The following is a 23,345-nucleotide window of genomic DNA, read 5'->3' on the forward strand; positions in this document are numbered from 1 at the left end:
TCAGTATCAATCTCCTAAATGCTTTGCTAGCTACTACTTAATTATTGTACCGTATCGTATCATATAGTATTGATACTAGAATATATGCGGTATGTGTGCGGGTTTTGTTTTGTGGATGTGGATGCTAACAGTCAACATCAACCACTTCGATCCGAGCGCGTTAGCACTTGGGATGCCGTTCTGCATGCGCGCTACTGTTTTGCCTTGTGTTGTGCGTGTGTGTGTGTTTTTTTTTCATTGCTCTCACACACACGCACTCACACGTCGGTTCAGATAGAAGGAAAAGTATGCTTATGTCATGAAAAACGTGTATAATACAATTCAAGATGCTTCAGGAGGTAATTCATAAAGGGTATAAAACATAACGAAAACAAACGTTTTAAAGCGTACGCCAGCGTGCGGAGGCGTACGCGGGTGCGCGTGCCGTCCGTCGCACGTTAGGCCGTGTGTCAGACGGGCGTCGGGGCGACATCCTTGTGGCCGGACTTCTTGCCACCGTTGAGAGATTCGGAGATCTGCTCGAAGCTCTTGCCCTTCGTTTCCGGCATGCAGGTAAGGACGAAGGTGGCGGACGCGACGCAGCAGCAGGAGAAGAACCACATGCACGCGTACATCCCGAGCTGCTCGACCGCGATCGGGAAGTACTTGACGACTAGGTACGCGACGCCGGAAAACTCCAGCAGACAGAAGGTGACGACCGAGCCGCGGATCTTCGGCTCCAGGATCTCGGTCATGATGATGAATGGCACAATACCGATACCGATGGCATTGATGAAGACTAGTGCGGACATGCTGGCGACCGGCACCCACCGGAACCAGTCCACCTCCATGCGCATCTCCTGCAGGAAGGTGTACGTGCCCATCGTGATGGTACAGACGGCACACCCGAGCGTGGACACCACCAGCAGCACGCGGCGGCCCGCCTTCTCGACCGTCATCGTGGAGACGTACGAGCCGATCAGCTGCAGCGTGGCCACCACGATGGAGGACATGGCCGGGCTGAGGTTGGACTGGGACTCCTGGAAGATTTTGGCCGTGTACGTGATGAGCGGTATCGAACCGGAACCGGCCGGGAACATGATCACGATGACGCAGATCAGGATCGGCTTCCAGCGCGATCGTGTCACTAAAGGGCAAAGGGCGCGAAGGAAGGATAAAAAGAAAGCAAAAAAAAAAGGAAACGAAAACACCACCAATCAATGTTGTGTTCGGCGGACGGAACCCCTTATCGCACAGGTGATCGGACTTACGGAAATCTTTGATGTGTATCTGGTTGGAGTCCTTCTTCTTGAGCGGGCCAACATTGTGGATGTCCTTGAAGCGGGCCACCTCGGCGGTAAATTGTGATGTTTCACTTTCGGCTTCCTCTCCGCGATAGAACCGCAGCGCCTTTATCGCTTTCTGGAAACGAACAGAAGGGATTGTGTCCGTAGAGAAATCGAGCAAAAATTAAAACAAATCCAAGGAGGCAAAGCGGAAATGAAGACTTGATTTTTTTGTTGTCCTTGGTTACAGTGCTATTCACTCTTGTATAAGCTTATACACTAACCTATATAAAGATTAAGTGCATTATCTTAGGTCACGGTACTGTTTGACATACGCCGTTTTTTGTTCTTCCTGTTGATAAGAAGCAGCAGTAAGTAGTTTTTTGTGTCCCACAATCGATGGAATTGGTAACGGATCATAGCAGAACGTTACGAACGATCGTGCATCGTTAACCTTTCCGACCTGACCACGCCAAGATTTATTCTAATGAGGCATATTCAGGTCCGCCCTATCATTGCACGAGTTGTCACTAATGTTCTTCATTTTTTGCTTCTGCTTCAAACGGATCTACCCTTTTTTTGAAGGGTTTTTTTCACGCAAAAGATTACATAACGCACCGTTTGGTTATCAGGCTTTGAGATGAGTCTTCTATTACAGAGACAATAAAGTTTAATTTCGTAGGTCAGGGGCCCTTCAGACGTGACGTAACCCGCGAATTTGCCCTTTGTGTTTTTTTTTGCTGCTGGAGCCGGCATCTTAGACGTGTCCATATTGATTCACAATGGGTTGGCAACAGGCCGGTTACCGTACATTTTGAGAGCGAACCTAAATCGACCTTTTTGATGACAAAATACTCAAATAAAAAAACTACTCCTGATAATTTAGCCGGAAGTTTTAAACTTTAACACTGTTGATAAAATTCACAGAAGCGATAGAGCTACTGAAGAGCAACAAAAATTGTAACACTTTGAAGTTAATAAGATTTAGACATACAGAAAGACTTCAAGAATCGTTACTATATGACTCCTGTGTAGCTCTATGGCTACTAAAGAAAAACAAAAACTGTTAATCTGTGGCTTAGTACTGTGACTGTGTTCATAAGACTTAGACGTACAAAGAGACTTCAAGAATCGGCACTACGTGACGGTCACATTCATCTTAACTGCTTCCATCTGCAGATTAGCTTATCGCGCTACAACTTACCTCCTTCTTCTTCTTGACAAACAGATACTGTGGAGATTCTGGCAAGAAGCAGCAACCAAGCGAGTATACCACGCACAGCAGCAGCGCAAGGTACGTCACGGCCCAGCAATTAACGTAGTGAGATATGATGAAACCGAGCAGGATTCCAAAATTGCATGAGATGGCGAGCATCGTACCAAGCGTTCCTCGTATTCTGTATCGAAACGGCCCAAGAGAGAGAGAGAGAGATGTATAAAATTCAGATCTAATGATTTTGCAGCGGAGGCTTGCGCGGCTTAGCGAATCCTTACCTATCCTCCGATATCTCCGACACGAACAATGGCACTATGGAAAGTGTTCCACCGCCGGCAAAACCGCCAAAGATGCGCGACGCATAGATCACGGACAGTCGGGTAGCGAACGGCATCACCGCCCAGCTGATCAGCTGCGTCACACCGATCAGCATCAGGGCGGACTTTCGGCCGGCAATTTCGGCCACCCAGCCGCACACCAGCGGTGCCAACATGCAGCCGATCGTACCGATCGACCCGACCGTGCCCTGTTCCTCGCTGCTGATCTTACCCGTCACCAGCGGTGTCTCGTCCGAGGACATCAGGATCAGGTTCGGCGAAAGCCATCCTATCGACAGCCCGTAGATCAGTGTGGCGAGATTCGCTGTAACGAGAGAAGCGAGAAGGGCAGATTGATTAACAACGTGATGGTGGTGGTTCTACCGACCGGAGTCGCAATGGGGTTAGCAAACAGCCCATAACTCATCAGGGCGTGGGTTAACAGGCTGGCACATATTATACTTTCCGTTTCCGTCGAACCTATTCGAGGTCACCTGTTCCCGTGTTTTTGCTATGGAAAAGGTTGCCCATCGTTAGTTGTTAGCCCTATTTTAGCGCGGAAGGTATGGGTTTTTTTTTATTTCTTGTGCCCCCCCCCCCCCCCCCCTCCACCGCTCTGTCGGGACGGATTGATAACGCGCTATCACTTTGCCCTTGAATACCAAGCACACCAAGGTGGGTGAGAAACTGGCTTTCAAGGGTTTACCTTCCCCACGCTTTTTTTTTCGTGGCATTCCAGCTGACGTTCCGAGAAAATAGCGCAACTATCTCGTACATTGCAAGGCTGTTGACGTAATTCGGCCTGATTAATATTGATTGAGGCCCTTGTATATCGGGGAAGCGGGTTGGGGGGTTATATTGTGGGTAGTAAGCCGCCCCTGATGATATCCCCAGGTCTGGACGACGATGTTAATGTTCGACGAAGCAAAGAATCTTACCAGCAGTGGAAATATTTTCGTTCGGAATCAAAGCCTATCGGTTGATAGTGACTTTACCGCGATGACCCCGGGTTTGAAAATGCGCGCGCTATCAACAGGCAGCGAAGTGTGAATTCCACCATTGGGGCGCGAGAATAGACCGCGAGACGGATTCGACGGGTAGGAAAAGGCGTTTGAGGATAATTGAGTTATACGTTCGCCGCGGTGTGGTGTGTGCCGTGCTCATAAGTGGGCATCGCAAGCGACAAGATTGAATCAGCTGCATTTCTGGTCGGGCTGCAATCGAATCAAATGCACCACCAGACCGTTTACTGCGCAGTATGATGCCCGCCAGCTGGCCCGGGGTTTCACTTTTCAGCCCCAGTGCAAGTTGATTTAACGAGCCTAAGCCCCCGGGGCCGCGCATTCAGCCGCGCATGAAAGCATGATAAGGTGAATAAACATGTACAAACAGACAGCCACAAATTGGAACAGATTCGCTGGAAGACGGTTCCCCCAGTTCGGGTGTCCTTTCGCGTGGGACATGTGGGACACCGCGCCGGTTTCGGGGGCAAATTTTCCAGCCAGCAGCCATGTTTACCGCGCCATGGTGGTGTTTGCTGCTAATCAAAGTGCAAACAATCAACGTGGCGCGCGGTTGATCGACCGTATCACCCCGCTGGCATGATGATGGCGGCGTTGCTAGGTTGGCTGATAGTGGCCATCACAAACCAGGCCATCCCGTGTGTCTGTGGTGGGGAGAATGTTTGTGAAATGTTCTGTTCGCGATCGTTACCTTTCAGAAGACTTCCCGCTTCGGGGCGATTGTTGATGAAGCGATCGTAATGGAATTGGCGAATTGCAAAACAAAGAAAAGGGGCCAACGTCCTCTGATTCACGAGGAAAACATTTCACCGACCATCAAAAATCCGCTCAAGTACCGGGGCGGTGGAATTTCCCAGCAAAACCACTCAGCCACTGACTCATCAAACGCGTCCCGTTTCGATAGCATCGGCCGGATGGAAACATTCCGAAGGTGGGAGGGAACAAACGATCAGAAAGGTCCCTTTGTTGCCAAAAAGGGCACCAACCAATGCACTTTTGCGCGCATCTCAAAGCGAGCGCAACAGAAACAAAAAAAAAACCTGTTGCCTTTCAGAGTCGTTGGAAGCAAGAGAAGAGGATTAACGTTTCGAAAAAACGGCGCAAAACGAAAGATAAATAATGATTTAGCAGATTTCTTCACTGGAGAAGACGTCCGTTTTTGGCGTGATCTAACTTTTGGCGGTTGCGCATTTGCGCCGAGGGATTGTGTGCGTGTGTGTTGCGCATTACGCACCAAAGGGGAGCTCAGCGGGCACTCGCGAGTTTTCTTATCTGCCGTGAGGTGAGCTACGCGTTTTTTTCCATTCCTTTCCGGCCCGAAGAGAACGAGGAGAGATTTAGAGCGCGAGAGAGAGAGGTGGCTTTTGAGAGTGAAAAGAAAATAGGAGAAACGGAGCGCGAGAGAGATAAAACGGGTGGGTTGTGTTGGTGTTGGTGGAGGGAAATTAATGAAGGGGATGATATTGAGATGAATCGATGAAGAGATGTGTTGGGGTGTGTTTTCCTTTTCGTCGAGAAAGGTATAGACACAGGGTAGCTCATCTGTCAGCCCGTGAAGGTGGCAGTTTAGAAGTATACTATCACGAGTAAGGGTGGACCGATGTGTGTGGGGGATGAATCGTGCATATGCGAACCGAAGGACAGCGGTGTATCCACTCAACTGTCTTTTTTTTTCGCTGTAAAGCCACCACCAACAACCACTTAACCACATGGTCACCCCCTTTTTGCTGGCCCCAAAACAACCCCCACGGCGTGGCCCACAGTGCTTTGCGTGTGTGTCGCGCGTGTTATCTTTGCGATGGTAGTGATGAGTTCGGCCAGAACTAGGCCATCGGTAACGTTCGATCAGAGCAGCTGTTTGCTGGGCAGGGTTTGCATGGGGTGGTCACCCGGTGGCAGAACGGCGCACACGGTGGGGTCCACTGCTAGGTGCGTCGTCGATGAGGTCGATTTATTTTTTTGGATGTGTTACTGACTCGAGTTTTTGTAAGAAGGTGTGTGTGTGTGTGTGTGTGTGTCTGTGTGTGACAAAAATATTACCCCCCCTAACCCCCAAAAAACAAAAGGAAAAAACCACAAAGTATATGACGAACTGCAAACAAAAGACCTTCCCACTTGTTTGGGGTCGTCTCGCACGGAACTCGTCATACATGTGTCTCGGGGGGGGTTTTTTGTTTTTTTTTTGGGGGTGGGTATACCTCCCACACCCTTACATTTTAAAAGCAAAATATAAAGAGCAACACGCAACAGAGGAAGAAACCCCGAAATATTTGGCCGACATTTTGGGTTTATCAGCAATAATTTAACAACGGCACACAACTAGAGCAAAGCAACAACCCCGTCCACCGGGTACGAAGACCCGACGTAGGTGTAGCGGGTATTGTTTTGCCTCAGAATGCGTCTGAGGGTGTTTGTGTGCGCGCGTGCGGTTTCTCGGTGCTCCCGGTGTTACGTCCGCTTCGCTTCGCGCGCAAGATGTTTACGCGCGACGTCAGCCATGTGCGCGGACGGAATTTCGTTGCGGAATGCTAACCTGCACAAGAATACGCAAAGGTAACGTTCGGTAGCAACACGGGAGGAACACCAACGCGCAAAACACTAGACGTACCGTATTTGCGTTTGCAGCTGTGTCGGGTACTTGCTTGGGATGGCGAATTTCGTGCCAATTGAATAACAACGCGTTCGGCAACTTGAACACTATTGTCCCGGCCCGGTGAATGCTTGACGCGTTCGTCTAAGACCTATCGTCTTTTATCTACGCGAGGTCTAGAGTACCAGCCACCAACTCCGCATAGCGTGGAGAGCAATTGTTTGGCGTTGAAACCGATCGATTGAACCAATCAAAGGAAAGCGTTTCGCTCAACATTGCGCTGGAAGAACAATTGTCAAGTGTCAAGTATGGTTGATCGGTTGGCGGAACGAAGCATGCGCAAGAGAACCCGCCGGAACTACGACCGGAGAACCAGCAGATGAAAGTGAAACGGTAAGGGGCCGTACTTCAGTGGGCTCTCGACAAGCCGCGTTGAGTGAGAGAGGCTGGCCATAAAACAGGCGAGACCAAAAGCGAGATGAAGATCGTGCGAGGGAAGCATAATTTAAATATGTCACGGGCATAGGTGAGAAGCGAAGGCCGCTGGACCTAGTTTCGCGCGCTAATGAGTCAGCCGTAGGGCTGCATGGAGTTCCAGCACACCGTCGTCGATCGCCCTTTTGCTGGAGCTGGCTGGATGCGAACAGCGAGAAAGGTGCCCTCAACAATGTTGTGCCGGGTGGTAACTTTAACGACGATCTTTGGGGAACTTCTTGTGTGCTGCTGTCAGCGTTGCGTTGCGATGAGGATTGATGCATGTTTGATGAACATGCTACACCCGTGGGTGATCGTGGTGATTGACGTTGTAAACATATTAATTGTACTCGTTTAGTCGCAGAAAACTGTGTAAGCATTTTATATTCACACTTCTTTCGCATACGCCAAGGGAACAACATGCGGTATGCTAGTAGTTTTGTAACGAGTCGGTATATTACATGAAATATGGCTAAATCGCGAAACATAACTTGTGCCTAATGGACACGTGACTCCTATGAGAATTATTACCGCCCGGAAAACCGGTTGCCGTTCCAAAATTGGGAAAGAGATAAAATGTTGGCTGACTATGAAAGGAAACTTGGAGATATGTTTGTTGTTGCGGTTGTTGCTGCTGTTGTCCACGTATGTGTGAATGTGAATTCAAAAAGAGCTGCAAAAAGCCGCTTATTGAGAGTTAAACCCCCGGGTCCGGTATGGCAAGTATGATCGGAGACAGATCGTCAGACAGGGTGGGAGATTTAACATGTAAATCCAACCGTCGGCGGAGAAATCTGCAAACGGTGCACAGGGAGACCCTGAAACCTGGCGCAGGTGCTCCCGCAACCCGTCTGCCATAGCGTCAGCCGACGACCAGCAATGGGATCAGACAGGTGGAGCAGGTGAGGCGATGGCGATGTAGAGTGAGGAGAGAAATCGAACACGGCGCGCACGATCGCGTGGTCACGAGACTCGACGTTATTCATAATTCTCTCTGAGTCTTTGGGGGTGACTGGGTGTCAGTACTGTCACCACTACCATGATCGGTTTCCCTACTACCCCACGGCACCTCACGGGGGTGTCCGAGTCGAGTCAGTCGAAATGCCGGCGGGCAGAAGACGACCATTCGGTAGTCCGAGGCCCACAACACCCGTGAACCAGTTTGCAATTTAGTAATAATAATTTCACTTTTGTTCCACTGGCCACTGGCAACACTGGGGAAGAAAGTTTTCGATTGGTCATGTTGGGCCGCGAAGTTTGTATTGCTTTGGGGTGGTAATACAATGTCACGCGGATGGGAAACGGGTTGATGAGCGTTAGGTTAAACGGAAGCCCAACAGCCCGTGCACAACCATGGCAGGCTGTCGGTGTAATTCGTAACCGAACCGTATGTACAGTTAGGAACGCTGTCGTAGTCGACGGTGGCTGTGGTTTTGGACTGCGCTCGCACGGTCCCGCTTTGTCCATCCTGTGGAAAATGCAAATTCAACGCTTCGCTCGGCAGATAAACGCATTCGGACTTCCAAATGAGGAACAGTGGACCCATAAGACCCGATGGAGCGGCTGGATGGTTGGAGTTTGTTGAGGGAGTTGGGTGACAATTTATGCGTGGACAAGTCAACTCGCGCTTGTGGCTGTCAAACGGTTGTGTCCGCCGGTCATCCGGTGTGTCATCCAGCACGGACGATGATGCCAAGACACGATTGTCGGTCTAAAGCGCACCTCAAGTTGCTGTGCTGTAGCAGTGGTGCGATCTTCAAGCTTTTCGGCGAAGATGGCTCAGGGATAATGATGTCGTGGCCGGGGGTTCGCTGTTCTTGTTTCTTTCACTGCCTTCAAGAGGAGTCTAAGCAGTTGTAAAACAAACTTGTTGTGCATCGGGTACGTTGTGCAAATAGAGATAAGAGCGGCCAATATGGCTGAGGTGGGTGAAGGTTGCAAAATTAAAAATACAACGTAGAAGGAACCCGGCAGTGTGTGAGACACAGTGTGAGCTACCAATGGACATAATGGTTTTACGGTTTCGTGGTTTATGGTTTTTGAGCGAAATTTGCATTTTACGGCTTATCTATAACAGTTAGTGCCTAGTTTTTATGTGCCCCGAGCACAGTGTGCCCGGTGCGCCCCCATTAAGCGCAGGTGTATTGGAGAGTATTTGATTGCGACCTGAGTCAAGTTACCCTGGAGTTCGTCCAAGTAGCCAAATAAAGTTTGCAATACAGCGACAGATAACAACGCAGCAAGCGGTGCCGGTTAAAAGAGCCACATTTTTGTCCAATTAATTTACATCGATTAGCTGACCGTGAAAGGGGGGAGAATGCAAAACCACAAACAGGGAGGTACGCCGGCCGGTGTACCGGGAGTCCCGGGCACCTTAACCACAAAACGGTAGTCTTGAAGAATTTGCCCAACGGGCAGAAGAGCAGCAGCAAAGGTTCACCCGAACATTGCGAGCAAGGGATGCCCGCATAACGGGCACAGGATCGTCCCGAACTGCTGCAGCAAGAGGGCTCGTTAGCGACCTGAACAGCCAGTGGCAAGTGGAATGATCCGCAAGCTGTTTGTTTAATGGCACCCGAAAATGGACGTTGATTTTAGGAAGCTGGCCGGTGCATTGACCACATTTAGGGAACGTTGGATGCTAATTGATTATTTGCGCGATCGGCAAGAATGCAGCAGAAGATGGCGAAAATAACAAAAAAAACCATTGTCAAGAACGTTCGGGGTTTTGCAAATTATCTTGAGGTTTTGTGTAAAACCACCCGAAATTGAGTCGGACAGTGTCGGTATTGCGAGCAGCGCCCGACTGCGTGGACGAGTTTAATGATAAGCAATTTCAACACCAATTCTGCACTGCAGCAACACAAACCACGAATGGAAGGAATGATTGTTATAATTAGTTATAAAATGTCTTCCTTCCAGGGTTGCTGGGAGTGTGTGTTGGGCAGGGAGTTGGAGCATAGGTGCCGACCAGACACTTTGTTTTTCTTCAAAAGCAGATCGTGCCGCCTGTGTACGATCAGTCGGACGGCAGCACGGACAGCGCCACGAGAAGATATCGCTCTTAGCTTAGGTTTCGTGTGCCCGCGTGGTTCTCAACCTGTCCATCGGCGATCACCTTGTTTTTTGTTATGCGAGATCGAGGAGGCGTTTGTAATTCCTTTTTTATTTTTGTGTGTGGCGCTGTTGAAGTTTTTTTCATCTGCGTTTCTTTGCGACTTGCTTGGCCTTTTTGGCTCGTACATCGCAGTACTGCGGTTCGTTTGCTGTGCGGTTTTTGATGTGTGTGCGCGGCCTCATAAATGAGCCCACAGGTACGGGTAATTCGTGCACGGTCTCGAACATCCATCCCCATGTGAGAGGGTTTTTTTTATTCCTGTTTTGTTTGCGTGTGTACCTTCTCCTGTTTGGCCACAAATCGAGCATCCTTTTATCCTGGCCAAGGGTGATTATGGGCATTGTGGCTGGGAGGGGGGAAGGTGGATGATGGAGAATTTTGGAACACGGGGGGCACGTACTCTGTCGGCAGGAGCGCATATTTTCGCAAGTTCAATGAAATATACGCACCGACCGGTGTGCGAAGGTCAACCTGAAGGTGAAATTACTCCTGGCCGAGGTTGTGCAGCGAGAACAGCACAATAAAAAACAAAACGGAAACAAAACGGAGCATTATTTTGGACAAGAAGATTCCCAACCGCGGGTATGTGATCCGCAACAGGCGAACAAAACCAAAATTAACACGCAGAAGATGGCAATTTTGTTAAGGCCGGGGGTTGGTTTTTGTATTCCAATGTGTTCTCCCGAAACGTGCCAGGACCGGTCGCTGCACACACTCACATCAAGTGTGGTGGATGTTTTTTTTTTCTCTCATGTCATGCATTAATATGCCGGGGTAGAACGGAAACCGCGAGATTCGCCACCGCAAAAAATAACGACAAATCGCGAATCTCCGGCCGGTCGGTTTCGTTTTCGGCGTAAATATTTGCGATCTTTCTCGTGCGTGGCGGGAGGGTGTAGTTTGCTGCGATGGTGGTTGGTGAAGCGCAAAAAATGGCATCTGAGGTAATGCGAAAACTGCACACCGAGGACGACGGGTTGTGTGCGATCGCGATCGTGACAACTTTGTGCCTCCGCTCGCAATACACAGGACCTCCCGCCGCCGGTTAGGATGGAGGTGCCATCTTTGGCATTGTTCATTAACGCCTTCAACGGTGCGACATCGTTTCGGGCGTTCGAGTTGGCCCCGTTTCGAGTCGAGTCTTAAAAATCGATTCCGCAGTGCTGTTGGATCCTGCGGACGCTTTTTTTTGTTGGTTGGTCCCACCTCCCAATGTGTTGCTCTGTTGTGGTACGGTGCGTTACCTTAGCAACTTTTCGACCGCGGGGGGTTTAATGACCACCGAAAATGTTGGGGCTGCTACTAAAGCCATCCAGACTACAACCGCAGACGCTGAAAGGGAGCGCGTTGTATGTCTGGCCCGGCTGAAGCTTTGCATGTGAATAATTTATTTCCAGGTTAAGCGATTGTCGGTTAAAGGGGTCTAATAATGGGCCAAATCATACATTTAGTTAGAAAGCTAGAATCTTCAGACGGCAGCTATCAAGTAATCCTGAAATCAAGTTGGATATTTCTAAAGAGGATTGTAAAAGAAATATCACTTGTACATTGTAGAATGGCACTACATAAATTAAATTCGTGTAAAACAATATACGAGTATGATTATTACAAATCGTGTCAATAACTTTGTTCCAAAAGCCATCATAATATGCAAACCGTGTTTAATTAACCCTCAAACAGATTTTGATCCCACGCAGTGTTCGAAGAAACTTCAAAAGATTGTTCAAAGCTTATTAAAATTGTTGCCTTCTGCTTAACATAAAAAGAGATTACAAGATTAAGCGTTAGACAACCTCGCTACGAAGCGTTTTTTAACTAAAACTAAAACTACGCTGAGCGAAGATTTTGTTACAAAATCCGCCATATTGGAAAAGCGGAAAAGTCACCGTCGCCATTTTGGAAAAAGTTTTGACGTTTATGTACTTGAATGTGGTTTTTCACATTTTTACTCACAAAACGATACACATCAGCAGCGAAAGCTCGAATTTGTGGTTACTTTTTAAGAGGATGCAATAGTTTAACAACACTGAGTTGAAATGCAATATTGTGCAACACTATGCAACACTGATTAACGATCAAATCCGCTCGCTGTCAAATTTTTGTTTCATTTTTCTAAAGCGCAAATGTCAAATCGTGAGGGATAAGCCTACCTAGTTACTTTATCCACTTTGAGAAAAAACATTCTAACCCATATTTTCAAGGTTAACTACAATTATCAATTTGTATGGGAAAGTGACAGCGGATAAGCGGATTATGAATTCATTGTTCAGGGTTTTGGTGGTTAATTCAGAAGAAGTTCCGCCATTTGTTTTTTTACCTTACTGGCTTACATCACACTGCGCCATCTTGATCACTTTTTTCCAATAAACAAAAACGTTAAATTGCGCATGGAAACGAGAAGCGTTACCACCATATCCATAGCGGCTGCAAAACTTGGTCAGTGCTGCACCGAATTGCAACGTGTCAACGCTGCGGCGCATCTTCATCCTGAAGGTCTACCAGTATTCATCTGTCTGTCCAATAGGACAAAAGTCACCGTAACCGGATACTTCTTCATCGGTGTGTGTTGTTCGTGTTATTATCTGATACCTCACCTGCATAAATGGAACCACCACCAGTTGGGGTGGGGGGAAGGAGCTGAGGGAGTCGGAGGGATGGTCAGCCACGTATGAATGTGTGTTCACGTAGCGCCGGCGCGGACCGGAACCGAATCCGGCATAACTTTACACACGCCAAAAACAAAACAATACCAAAAACAAAAAATACACAGTCAGACAGCGACTACCAATTTACTTTTGGCTGGCTGGCTGGCTGCTATATGTGTTTTGGGCCGTTTGGTAAATGTATTTTGGCAGACTTGAATTTTAATCAGCACACACCTGATTTAATTTCCAATCATCAGCATGCGGGGCGACCGAGTGCGGTCCCCGGGCCAGTCGTGCAAAACTTTCAAACCCAAAGACGGTGGAACGCAAACACTTCGGCAAACCGCGTCGGGCTTTGGTGTCGCTGGCTGGCCGCGCGAGGTTTGTGTAGTGTGTATACGCGTATGCAAGCATTATGTATGTGCACATGAAGCGATGTGACGATGAGACGACTCGCTGGTTATTTTTTTTTTGTTGTGTTTTGGTGGAGTAGTGCAGGGAGGGAGGGCGGAAGAGGAAGGAAGGAAAGGGAAAGTGTAAGGACGGGAAAGCTGCCCAAATATGGTGGCGAAGAAACCGCTGGCGCTCCTGCTGGTTTTTGTTTTATATTTTGATTTAAAGTATTCGCGCACAGCGCAACGAAACCGAAAGGAGAATATTTATGAGACTGTAGGGTTGGTGGGGGTTAGGAGGTGGGAAAATTTATGGAGCGCATCCGTTGGGTTGGCAAGGCTTTTTCGGCTTCTTGTATAATTCTTGCATTAAAACGCAATCAGCCGATCCGGTCCAATTTATATGCCGTTTTGGGGTTGAGATTTGTGGCATTATTCGTGCTTTATTGCCATGCGAGCCCCCAACAACAGTTGGTTGCAAATTAGCGCTCGAAGGGTTGCTATAAAAATGTCGCTGCCATGTTAAGCCGCTGGCTGGTAGCCGATATTGGTGCGGTGCTGATTGCCCAATCAGTAGCCTAATCATTCATGTTCACAGCACGTGGTGAGGTATTAATAATCGCATTACATTCACTCGCTAATTCGCGTTTTTATTTTTTGGGAACATTTACCACAGAGTATCCTCAATGTCACCTACCAGCGATCGCATTCCGCAAAACACGCGGTACCTTCGCACCGAGCGCACCGGTTTCGCACCGAGAACCTTAGCCCACATTCGGTAGGGGTGAACTAAAAGGAAAAGTTTCGTTGCACACATTCGGGTCTCGGTGCCGGTCCGAAAGGAACATACACCTTTAAACCCCCACCCCCCCTTTGTGGAATGGCAGTGCAGGAGAACCTTTCTCGGTCGAAAATAGTAGGTCGCCCGGGGAAAAACGGGTTCCCCAGCGTGGGTTTTGTGCTGTTTTTTTTTGTTTCTGTGCGCAAATTGCAAATAGTCGACGGCCAGTTTGACCCGTGCGCCGAGTTTCACAAATCTCAAAACCAAACTCTTTCCTGGTTGCAAGCTGCAGTTGCCCCTTCCTCCTTTTTGGCGTGGACTGTGCAGTTGCAACGTTTCGCTTTCTGGTACCGATCGCTCGCCTACTGCGAGTACCCAACTTTGACCCAATAAAGTGTGCCGTTCTGTTCCTTCAGGTGGGGGGATTTTGAATCAGATCGAGTACGAGATCTGTGAAGGTAGATGTCGGAAAACGAGCTTCATCCGTGCCAGGCAGGAACATGTGGGGAGCGAGAACATGTGGAGAGTCTTTGGAGTTGGAGTTTGTAGACGACGTCCGAAGAAGTCCCCGACGAAAGATCGATTGTATGGAAAATAGTGCTGTCTGGATGGATATGTAGACGCGATTGCACCAAAACTGCTCCAAATCACATGGTGAACTTGGTGGATCCAGTTGAAGATTGGAGGTTGTGGAGCGCGTATTGCAGAAAGTAGTAGTTATGTACAGACGAGTTGCTGACAGGCACTGGGGAACCCAACTTAATTCATGTCTTTGCCACAGGGGGGAAATGTAAGTCTCTCTTTTCCAATCGAACTGCAAGTAAACGGCTTGACACCGGTACGCGGCACTAGACCGTGCACAGGAGATACGTAAACTTTCGGTAAGTGGAACCTGTGTCCAATGACTTCAATGTACGCGCGGAGGCCAGCTGTCTGCCGTTCGCAATCTTTGTGTCGCCTTTGGCGGTGAAGTGAGTGTGGTGGCCTTAGGAACAGGTCGACAGGTTGTGGTGGTGGCGGTGGAGACTCTAAAATCTGGAGACATCTAAAACTTCAGGTGGCATAAACGCAAAAACCCCCCCTGTTCGATCGGATCATGCCGCACACACACACACACCGTGTGGCTGTGGATGTCGAAATTACCGGTTTTTGCTGTTTGTGTGCTTTTCGCCATGGTTTGGTTCATTCGAACCAGTCCCCTGGTGGTTCGCCCCCCAAAGCTACTGGTCTCCACCATTCCTTCCCGTTTCCCCGAGGTGTGATGGGTCTAAAGTTTGTTTATTTGGAATCCCTCCAGATCCCTCACCCGGCTTAAGAAACTGGTTGGTGGCCGTGCCCGGTGTATGCGCTGGACCGAAACAAGTTTTGCCTTTTGGCGAAATTCTGTGTGTGTATGTCCATCATTGGGAGGCAGTGTAGTATAGTGAGTTAGCACCAATCACCAATCACCCTCCAGTGCCGTAGAATTGGACGGTACGCCGTGGAGTTGTTTTGGAAGTGTGCTGATACCAAAAACCTTCCAACTGTCCACCTACCACGTGACCTTTCCGAGCTGGCCGTGTGCTTCTGAGGACCGTCACGAGGTGGTGGACGGGTAAGAATTGGAGGCATGAGGGTAGGCCTTCACTGATCATCAATTGGTACCGCGCCGAAACGGAAGCAATTCCATCGCGGCTAAACGAAATAATTAAACCCATCCGCGAGGTGCTTCCTGACTCGACCGGCCATTCAAAGCGAGCGCTAGAGAGCCGCTCGGAAGGTGCCGTAAAGACGGACAGGTTACAACAAGGAGGGAGGGAGAAAAAGAATAGATGACGATTGCTGATCAAATGATGATTGTTTCGATCTTATGACTTCCATATCCTCTGGCTGCTTTCGATTTCCTTCTCGCCAGGGAGGGAAACGGCGGTGGAACCGCCTGCGATCCATTCAACACTTCCTACCGTGTTCTTCTTCCACCTGAACGATTTCCTACACATTTATGCGTATGAGCACATACTCCTTTTGGATTTCCTTCTTGCGCCGTTCGTCCACCCGTTGCATGCCGCGTCCAACCGTCCTCCCTGTTCCAGTGACAGTATCACTTTTATACGCGCGCATCTCGCTCTTGCTACGTCTACGGCATTTGATGATGATGATGGTTCGAGACGGTCTCCTTCGGCTGTTGGTTGGTCTGTGGTGTGGCGCACCGTGCTTCCTTTCGCTATCCGCGAGTCACGGTGTTTCTGCTTTTGCTTTCGTCAGTCGCTGCTTGTTTCGTTCGCCTTCTTCGCCGCGTGTTTCGTATGCGTATCTTTATTTGTTATGCTTTTTTTCTCCTCTCTCTCTCTCTCTCTCTCTTCTCTATCTCACCTGATCGTGTCTTATTTCTCGTCTCTTAAATCGTACTTTTTTGTTGCTGTTTAAATCCTCCTGCCTTCCCGTCCCGTGCCATTGCGGGCGTGTGATGCTGGGAGGCGCTACCGGGCGAGGAGGGCGCGCGATGATCGCGATGATGATCGCTTCGCTTTCCACGATCACGCTCTTTGCATGGACCGCGACCGGTGGTTCGCTTTTCTCTAGTTCGCTTTTCCTTTCTATTTCGCTTCCTTCACTTTCTGACCTTCAAATCCAGTTGGTGGGATCAACCGTGCCATGACCCAAAGGCAATTTAGCCTATTTCTACGGGGATTTATCTGTTATTTATTGTCTTTCCATTCCGTACGTGTGCCGATACATCCGTACGTCCGTCCCGGGTGCGATCTATGCCGCTGTTAGCCTGTTGCCTATCTTGCCCTCTTCTGCCAAGTCATTGCTGGTGTATTTTGTTGTGGTGGGATTTGTATTTTTTTGTGTTTTTGGTACACGTGTGGCAATTACCCACATTGGTAATATCAGGTGTGTGTATGTGTGTTTGTTTGGGGGTTTTTTGTCTAGTTACTTGCTCATCGCTCGCCACACTTGTCTATTACATTCGAATGATTGTCTCGTTTCGTTTCGTTGTTATTTACTACTATTTGAGCAAGTGTAATAATGGTTTTCTATCTCTTCACGCGATCGTTCCGTTGCCTTCGGTTGCGTACTTTCGTTTTCTTGCTTTATTACCACCACGAAAGGAAAGGAAATGTGTACAAATTTTTAATTTGATCTTCATTTGTATTCCATCGGGAGCATTTCGTATAGATTCCCTCCCTTTAAGTGGATCGTTTTTTCGTTTTTGTTTGACGCACCCAAAAAACCACATCCCAAAAAAAAAAAAAACTTGTGTACTCGCAATGTTTCGATTATTACGTGATCGGTTGTAAAACGGCTACCGTATGTTGTTTACATTGGTTTGAAGGGGGGAAAAACCAAAGCAAACGGAAAAATATTCCACACAAAAAAAAATCGCACAATTCGCCAACAGGAGCACAAAATTAGCTTCACCTTCATCGTCGTTAGTATGGATTGTGGTTGGTGCTAGTGTGGGGAGGGTGCTATACGTGTGTGTGTGTGTTTGGGGCAGTAAAAAATCCGCTTTCCAAATTTACTTTTTCAACCCCCATGTGTAACCCAATGCACCTGCAGTGTGTGTGTGTGAGTAAATCATTATTTGAGACATGCCACCATCCAGTGGCAGAATGTGCGACACGGGCCGCAGGGTGGGAATGCAACGAGGCGGTACACATTATCCAAAGTACAGGGTGCACTTTTTTCTTCGTACGATGTGCATCGTACCCCTCCACTCTTCGATCTTCAACTCATCCTTCTGAGCCTCAAAACCACCACAAGGGTCGAGCGATCGAGTGCGGCATGCGCGTTGCACCCCGAAAGTGTATTTGGTGATATGACAGAAAATTGATACCCGTTCACCGGTTCGCGGTCAGTTCGGTGGTTTCGGGAATGTCTCTCCCTTTCCCCGGGTTAACCGACCAGCCCTGGCCCGGCCCCCCCGGCCCCCACAAAACCCGTGTGTTTGATCGGTTTGGTTTTTTGTTTTGTTGTAGCGTTATTTGAAGCGCCGTGGCGCAATTACGCATCATTGCAACCGGGCCCGGGTGTTCTCTTCCTGGAAAACAGTGGTCCGGATCGTCAGGGCTGGGATTCGCAGTTTTTGTTTCTCGAGAATATGAACCCCTCCTCCTTCCCCCGCCTGCAGTTCGGTTCGATTCCTTTTGGTTGGCTTCGATTGGTCGAGTGCATGATGGTTCAATGCGATTTTATTCCCTTTTTTGTTGCACTCGTACGTTGCTTTTAGGTTGCTTGAATGGTGACGGTACAGCGCCGTTTGGCGCTCCTGGATATCGGCGGGTGCTCCCGTATGGGTACGAGGCCGTGCCCTTGTAAGCCGACACCTCGCTTCAAGGGAATCGGAAATGCAACGGGAGCTGACGCGTTGCATTCGCGTACATTCGTGAATGGGTTCATAATGCAATCTGTGAGCCGGTGGTGAAGTTTGCATGCACAGATTTATTATATCGCTTCAACATTTTGCAAGACGATCTGTATGTTTAATAATAAGTATAGAATATACTGTATAGAATTTATAAATAGATTTCTTTTATCGACTATAGCGTGGAGATCAAGATCAAGAAAGTCTCATAAAGATTAATGGCGAAATCCAAGTCAGCAAATAACGGAGTTATCTATTAATTTTCCAAGTTATGAATCCCTGAAGTTATTGAAGAATCGATGATCCGATCGGCTTGAAGGTTTTGCAAGATGTTCTTACAATTTAATAACAGGATTATGGCGATAGTTTCTATTGATATTTTAAGGATTTGATTTCTGTTTTTTTCGCTAATAAAATCATCAAAGTAGACAAATCTATCAAGCCGGTCAAAATAGACAAATCTATCAACCAACAATTGCTCCCTTATCTTGCAACACCCTTCGATTTGTTATGAATTGATATCTTCAATATCTGGCGTATCTAGTATCAGTTTATAATGCCTACTTCCATTTGGAAACTATAATTTTAGGTAAATCATTCAAATTGATCTTCTGTGAGGATTAATTCGTCAACTCTCAAAAGATTTTTAATCCTCTGAAGTTCACCAATGTCTGCAGATTCGTGGACGTCTATTAATTAGAGGAGTTCTCAAGATTCGTGATATAAAGTTTATAAATGTAATGTCCTCGAATTACCACGTAAACTAGAAGATCTGGAGCTTCAATAATTGAACTTATAAAATGATTTTTTTTCCGTACTTCTGAGTCTATATCTCCATCCCAAGTGTCCATCGTTCCAATAAGGACGAGTTCTGTGTTTAATGTCAGAAATAGCCGGCACACCGACATCTGTACCGCAGCAAGCTGAACCTCAAAATCCTGTTCCTTGCCAACCGTCCCATCACAAAAACCCATACGCACACACTTCCAGTTCGTCTGATATTCTACGCTGCGTACCATCTTATTTATATCTTCACATATTCACACCGAACACGATCCGGAACACGGGCGGCAGGGTTGCCCCGTGTAGGTGAGTATCTGTAAAACCTGTTTCAATTTTATTTGTCGCTTTTCAATCTTAGCGTCCTCCGGCCTAGCAAGCGTCTGGTGTGCTGTTGTTCAAGAATTTGTGTCTTGTTTGCAGCGCGCATTAGTGTTTGCTGGTTTGCTGTAAAGACGACGCACATCCCCGCGTCCGATCCGATGCTCTAAATGATCGAAAAGCGATCTGCCAATCTAACGATGGTTGATGATATTGGACGAGGTGGGCATTCAATCCCTCGCTTCCTTCGACAAGACCCCCGAAATGGGATATAAATTCTCACACCACCCGTATGGTGAAGCTGGTGGTGCACATACCCGCCCCGGCAAACGTCTGCTTCACGCACTCACAATTAATGACAGTTTTGCTGGTGTGTTGCTAAAGTGTGCGTGCGATGAGTGGGTTTTTGGTTGCTTAAATTAAGTAAATTATTGATGTTCCCGTACCTTCCAGCCGCCTGCCGGGCCGTGCTGTTCATCAATTTTCGTGTTAAGCTGCTGCAACCTCGCCTCCGGTACCCGGTTCCCGGGGTGTACTTCATTAGCCCGAGTGCCATTAGCTGTTAGACGTTGTGGACTATTTGAGACAAACGCTTCGGTCTTTAGTATCAACCAGCGCTGCGTGCGTTGAGTGCGTGCGCATGTCACAAGTTTGCGATTGTGGTGACAAATGTTGTTCCCACTCCACGAAGATATAATTCCGCTGTAACTGATCGCGGCCGCCGGTTTGTTGGTACCCATTCATGCGTTCGACCACTGCCACGGGCAGCGAAAGAAATCGTCATGCGGCGCTGATCAATTTCAATGATCGAGCAATCGAACGACGATTCGTACGCATTTCAATATCGATGGGAAGCTTCATTGAACTATTCGCAAAAGGGGAGAAGTAACAGTAGGCTGGTAAGGAAACGAGCGAGTCCAAGTGAATGCGTTGGACTAGCGTATGGTTGGTCGCTAGGCGACCTATTTCGTTTGTGCCGGCGGCGATGCAAAAAAAGGGAGAGTTGCGAGATGAATGAAAGTGCGAGTGAAAACCGAAAGTGGTTCCAATCTAGAACGTTGGACTGGTTGAACTAAACGCGCACGCATTCTGACTGTTTAACCTCACCATCAACAACGCCTTCCATCAACACAATTACAAAGTTGATCAAGAATATATTGAGGTGTAGTGGAGAAATCTGAGGAGTTTTCGTGCGGTCACTGCCATCTGATCACTTTTAATCAGAGCACGAGCCCTCTAGGAGTATGTTTAGGAACTACGAAGCAGGAAGTAGGAGATATTTTAATAAAAAATGACACTTACCACAGTACGTCGCTAGGTACTGATTTCGGACACCTTTCGCGACCATCTTTCCGGTGTTGTCGACTTGGCGTTCAATGAAAGTAGTAGTAACACGATAGCTTCTTAACTTCTAATTGTAACAAACGTTCCGGCACTTCAATTCCGAACTTTATATGCACGTTCCCACACGACACTCAACATTCCCACCCGAATGTAACGCCCACACGCCGCACGGCACGGTCCTTCCCACCTCGGCGTGGTTTACGAATAAATGCAGTACTGGTTTTTAGGCGAAACCACCGGAAATATCTCAGGGGGTGCGTTTTTTACCCCCCAAATTAATTCCACTCGAGTAACTTTCAAACAACCAAAGCAAACCCTCTCACTTTCACTATCGAACCACACTCACAGCTTACGGTTGACACCAATTCGGCGATTTTTGTTTGGCTATTTTTGCGTGGCCGCAATACAAAACAGAAACCGAAAAAAAATCCACAATGCACACGATGATGGCACAATCCGCTGCACAAGGTAGCTCCCACTCACCACTGTGGCACCAGGGGGGGAGGAGAAGGCCCTTTGTTGTGGGGCGAGGAAGGCAGGTGTGGTGGTGCAACGCCAGAAACGAGAGCGAGGTTGTGTTTGCCGCTGGCAAGCGTCGAAATTATGCAACGAATGGTGTGTGCACGCACATGCATCGGCTGCTGCAGTTGCACTCACGCACGTGGGAGCCGTTTTTTTGTTTTGTTTGGAAAGAATTCTTCCCCTTTGCGGCTAGACTTTCCTGCTGTGTTCTGATTCTTACCGACACCGGCAGCAACGTTCCTCTCTCTGCGAGCAAACTTCACTTTCACTTTCACCTTCGCACATGTGAATTAATTGTCATTAAGGAGATTTGCTAAACAAAGTGTTGCGGCTTCGCAAACTTTTCGCCCGTTTTTTTGTTTTTTTTTGGGGTGGACGCGAGCGAGCCAAACGAGCGTTCGCCGCCTTGGTCGCCGAGTCTGAAAACGAGACTGAGGACGGCGAGTGTTGTGTGTGCCAATCAAAGGCGACGCACTGTGCACGACCGTCGGTTGGCGGTCGGCGTTTTGCTCACCGCGCGAAGCCCGCGTGCGAGACCGGCGTGAGAGGGCGTGAGAGCGTGTTGGGTTCTTTTTTGTTTGTTGTGCTCAAACGATCATGTTCCGTGCCAGGCGTCGTTCGGCAGGACGATATTGCGTTTTATTAGCCGCGAGGATGCACGCACGCATGCAGCATTGCCGATCACGTCACGAGACACCACGATGGGGGTGGGGGACGAGAGCCCTGATGCGTAAACTCACCGGAAACACTCACGCGCCGTCACTCGCGCGATCCTCACAATTGAGTTGCCGGGGTTTGTATTAACACTCTCTAGCTTTAATACACAGTCACGCGCACGACAACACTGTTAGCACATGTTGATGTTCTTTTATCCGTTTAATTGTATTTCGCGTTTCTCGTGCGTGTACGCACCCCCGGTCTGGCTAACTTTCGGGACCGTATGTCCGTAAAAGCAGAAAAAAAAACACTCACACTCACCGCCCCTAATCGGGCGTTACGTTTTCCGATTCCTTTCGGTTTCCGCGCGATCGTGGCCGCTCGAAGGACGGATGCCGACTGCGATCGTACGCGACCGTGCAGGGACAAATGTAGCCCGAACCACCAGCCACCGTTTCACACCCTCCCTCGTTTCACCACTCGTGCCGCGTTCCCCTCGCTTCCACCACTGAATTGCCCGCGGATCCCGCTGCGCCTCCTTGGCTGGATGCTTCAGTTGATACGGCCGAGACTGCTGCTGTTGCTGATAATCTTGCCGTTGCTGCTACTGCTGCTGCTGCTGCTGCTGCTGCTGCGGCTAATGAAGATGATGTGTGGTATTTTTGTGTGTAACATTATTTACCACCTCCACCATCTTCACGCGTATCTTGCTCTTTCTGTGCGCGTGTGTGAGTTTGGGAAGTGTTGTGTTTTTTGTTTACGTTTTACGCCACACCACTATCTGACTGTTTCCCCGCATCCGGGGCGACGATCCGGAGGTGACGATCGAGCTTTTTGGTGCCCGACTGCAGCCGCACGATTATTCTCCGTTTCAACGCGCTAGCAAAATTGTGCAAAGCAACGCTGACGATCATGACGATCTTGAAACAAAACAACAACAACCGCACACGGTCGATGGTGGTTTCGTGTTCGTGCGCGTGTGCGTACTGTATTAGTTGTGTTTTAAGCGCCCTTCCCAGCACCGAAACTAACTGCCACTACCCACCCCCGGGAGGGGTGTTCCTCGCTTACGGGGGTTGATTGGTTGAGCACATTGTAGCGGTGTTGCGATGTTTGGTGGTGCGTCACTTCTGATCACTTCGGATCGGCAGATTGGTGGACCTGGGTGCGCTGAGTACCGTCCAAACCGTCCAGCGTCCGATACGGAGTTTTCCTCAGTTTTTCAAACTTGCACTTTTCTTTGTGTGTGTGTTTTTTTTCCACCACCGGGTTTCAATGGTTTCACTCTCTTTCGCTTGGATTACGCGACGCACGCGATGGAATCGTAACCGCGCGCAACCGACAGATATATCCGCACCGTTTCTCTATCGCTCGCGGACTGAAGGAGGGCAACAAAAAAACATCCGAATGTCGGTGGACAGGTCGGCAAGTGGTGCCGTTTTTGTTCTTTTTTTCTCCCCCCGCCTGATGGCTCCAAGTACAGACACGCGGCCGTACAACACGCGCGCGCACAATTGCGCGGTGGTTCTCTCGCGCGGTATTACTCGCGC

General features: G+C 48.6%; 1 protein-coding gene across 1 annotated transcript; it reads right to left on the reverse strand.

Moving 5' to 3' along the window:
* Positions 1–250: 250 nt before the first annotated feature.
* On the reverse strand, positions 251–22,293 carry LOC128300814 (facilitated trehalose transporter Tret1-like). Its single transcript, XM_053037013.1, has 5 exons — positions 20,575–22,293; positions 2,760–3,123; positions 2,470–2,662; positions 1,251–1,401; positions 251–1,126 (listed from the first exon to the last, which is right to left on the reverse strand). The coding sequence occupies exons 1-5, from the start codon at positions 20,618–20,620 to the stop codon at positions 450–452; spliced, it is 1,431 nt and encodes a 476-aa protein (XP_052892973.1). The 5' UTR covers positions 20,621–22,293; the 3' UTR covers positions 251–449.
* Between the last annotated feature and the right edge of the window lie 1,052 nt (positions 22,294–23,345).

Source organism: Anopheles moucheti, chromosome 3 (genome assembly GCF_943734755.1).
Source record: "Anopheles moucheti chromosome 3, idAnoMoucSN_F20_07, whole genome shotgun sequence".
Lineage (NCBI taxonomy): Eukaryota > Metazoa > Arthropoda > Insecta > Diptera > Culicidae > Anopheles > Anopheles moucheti.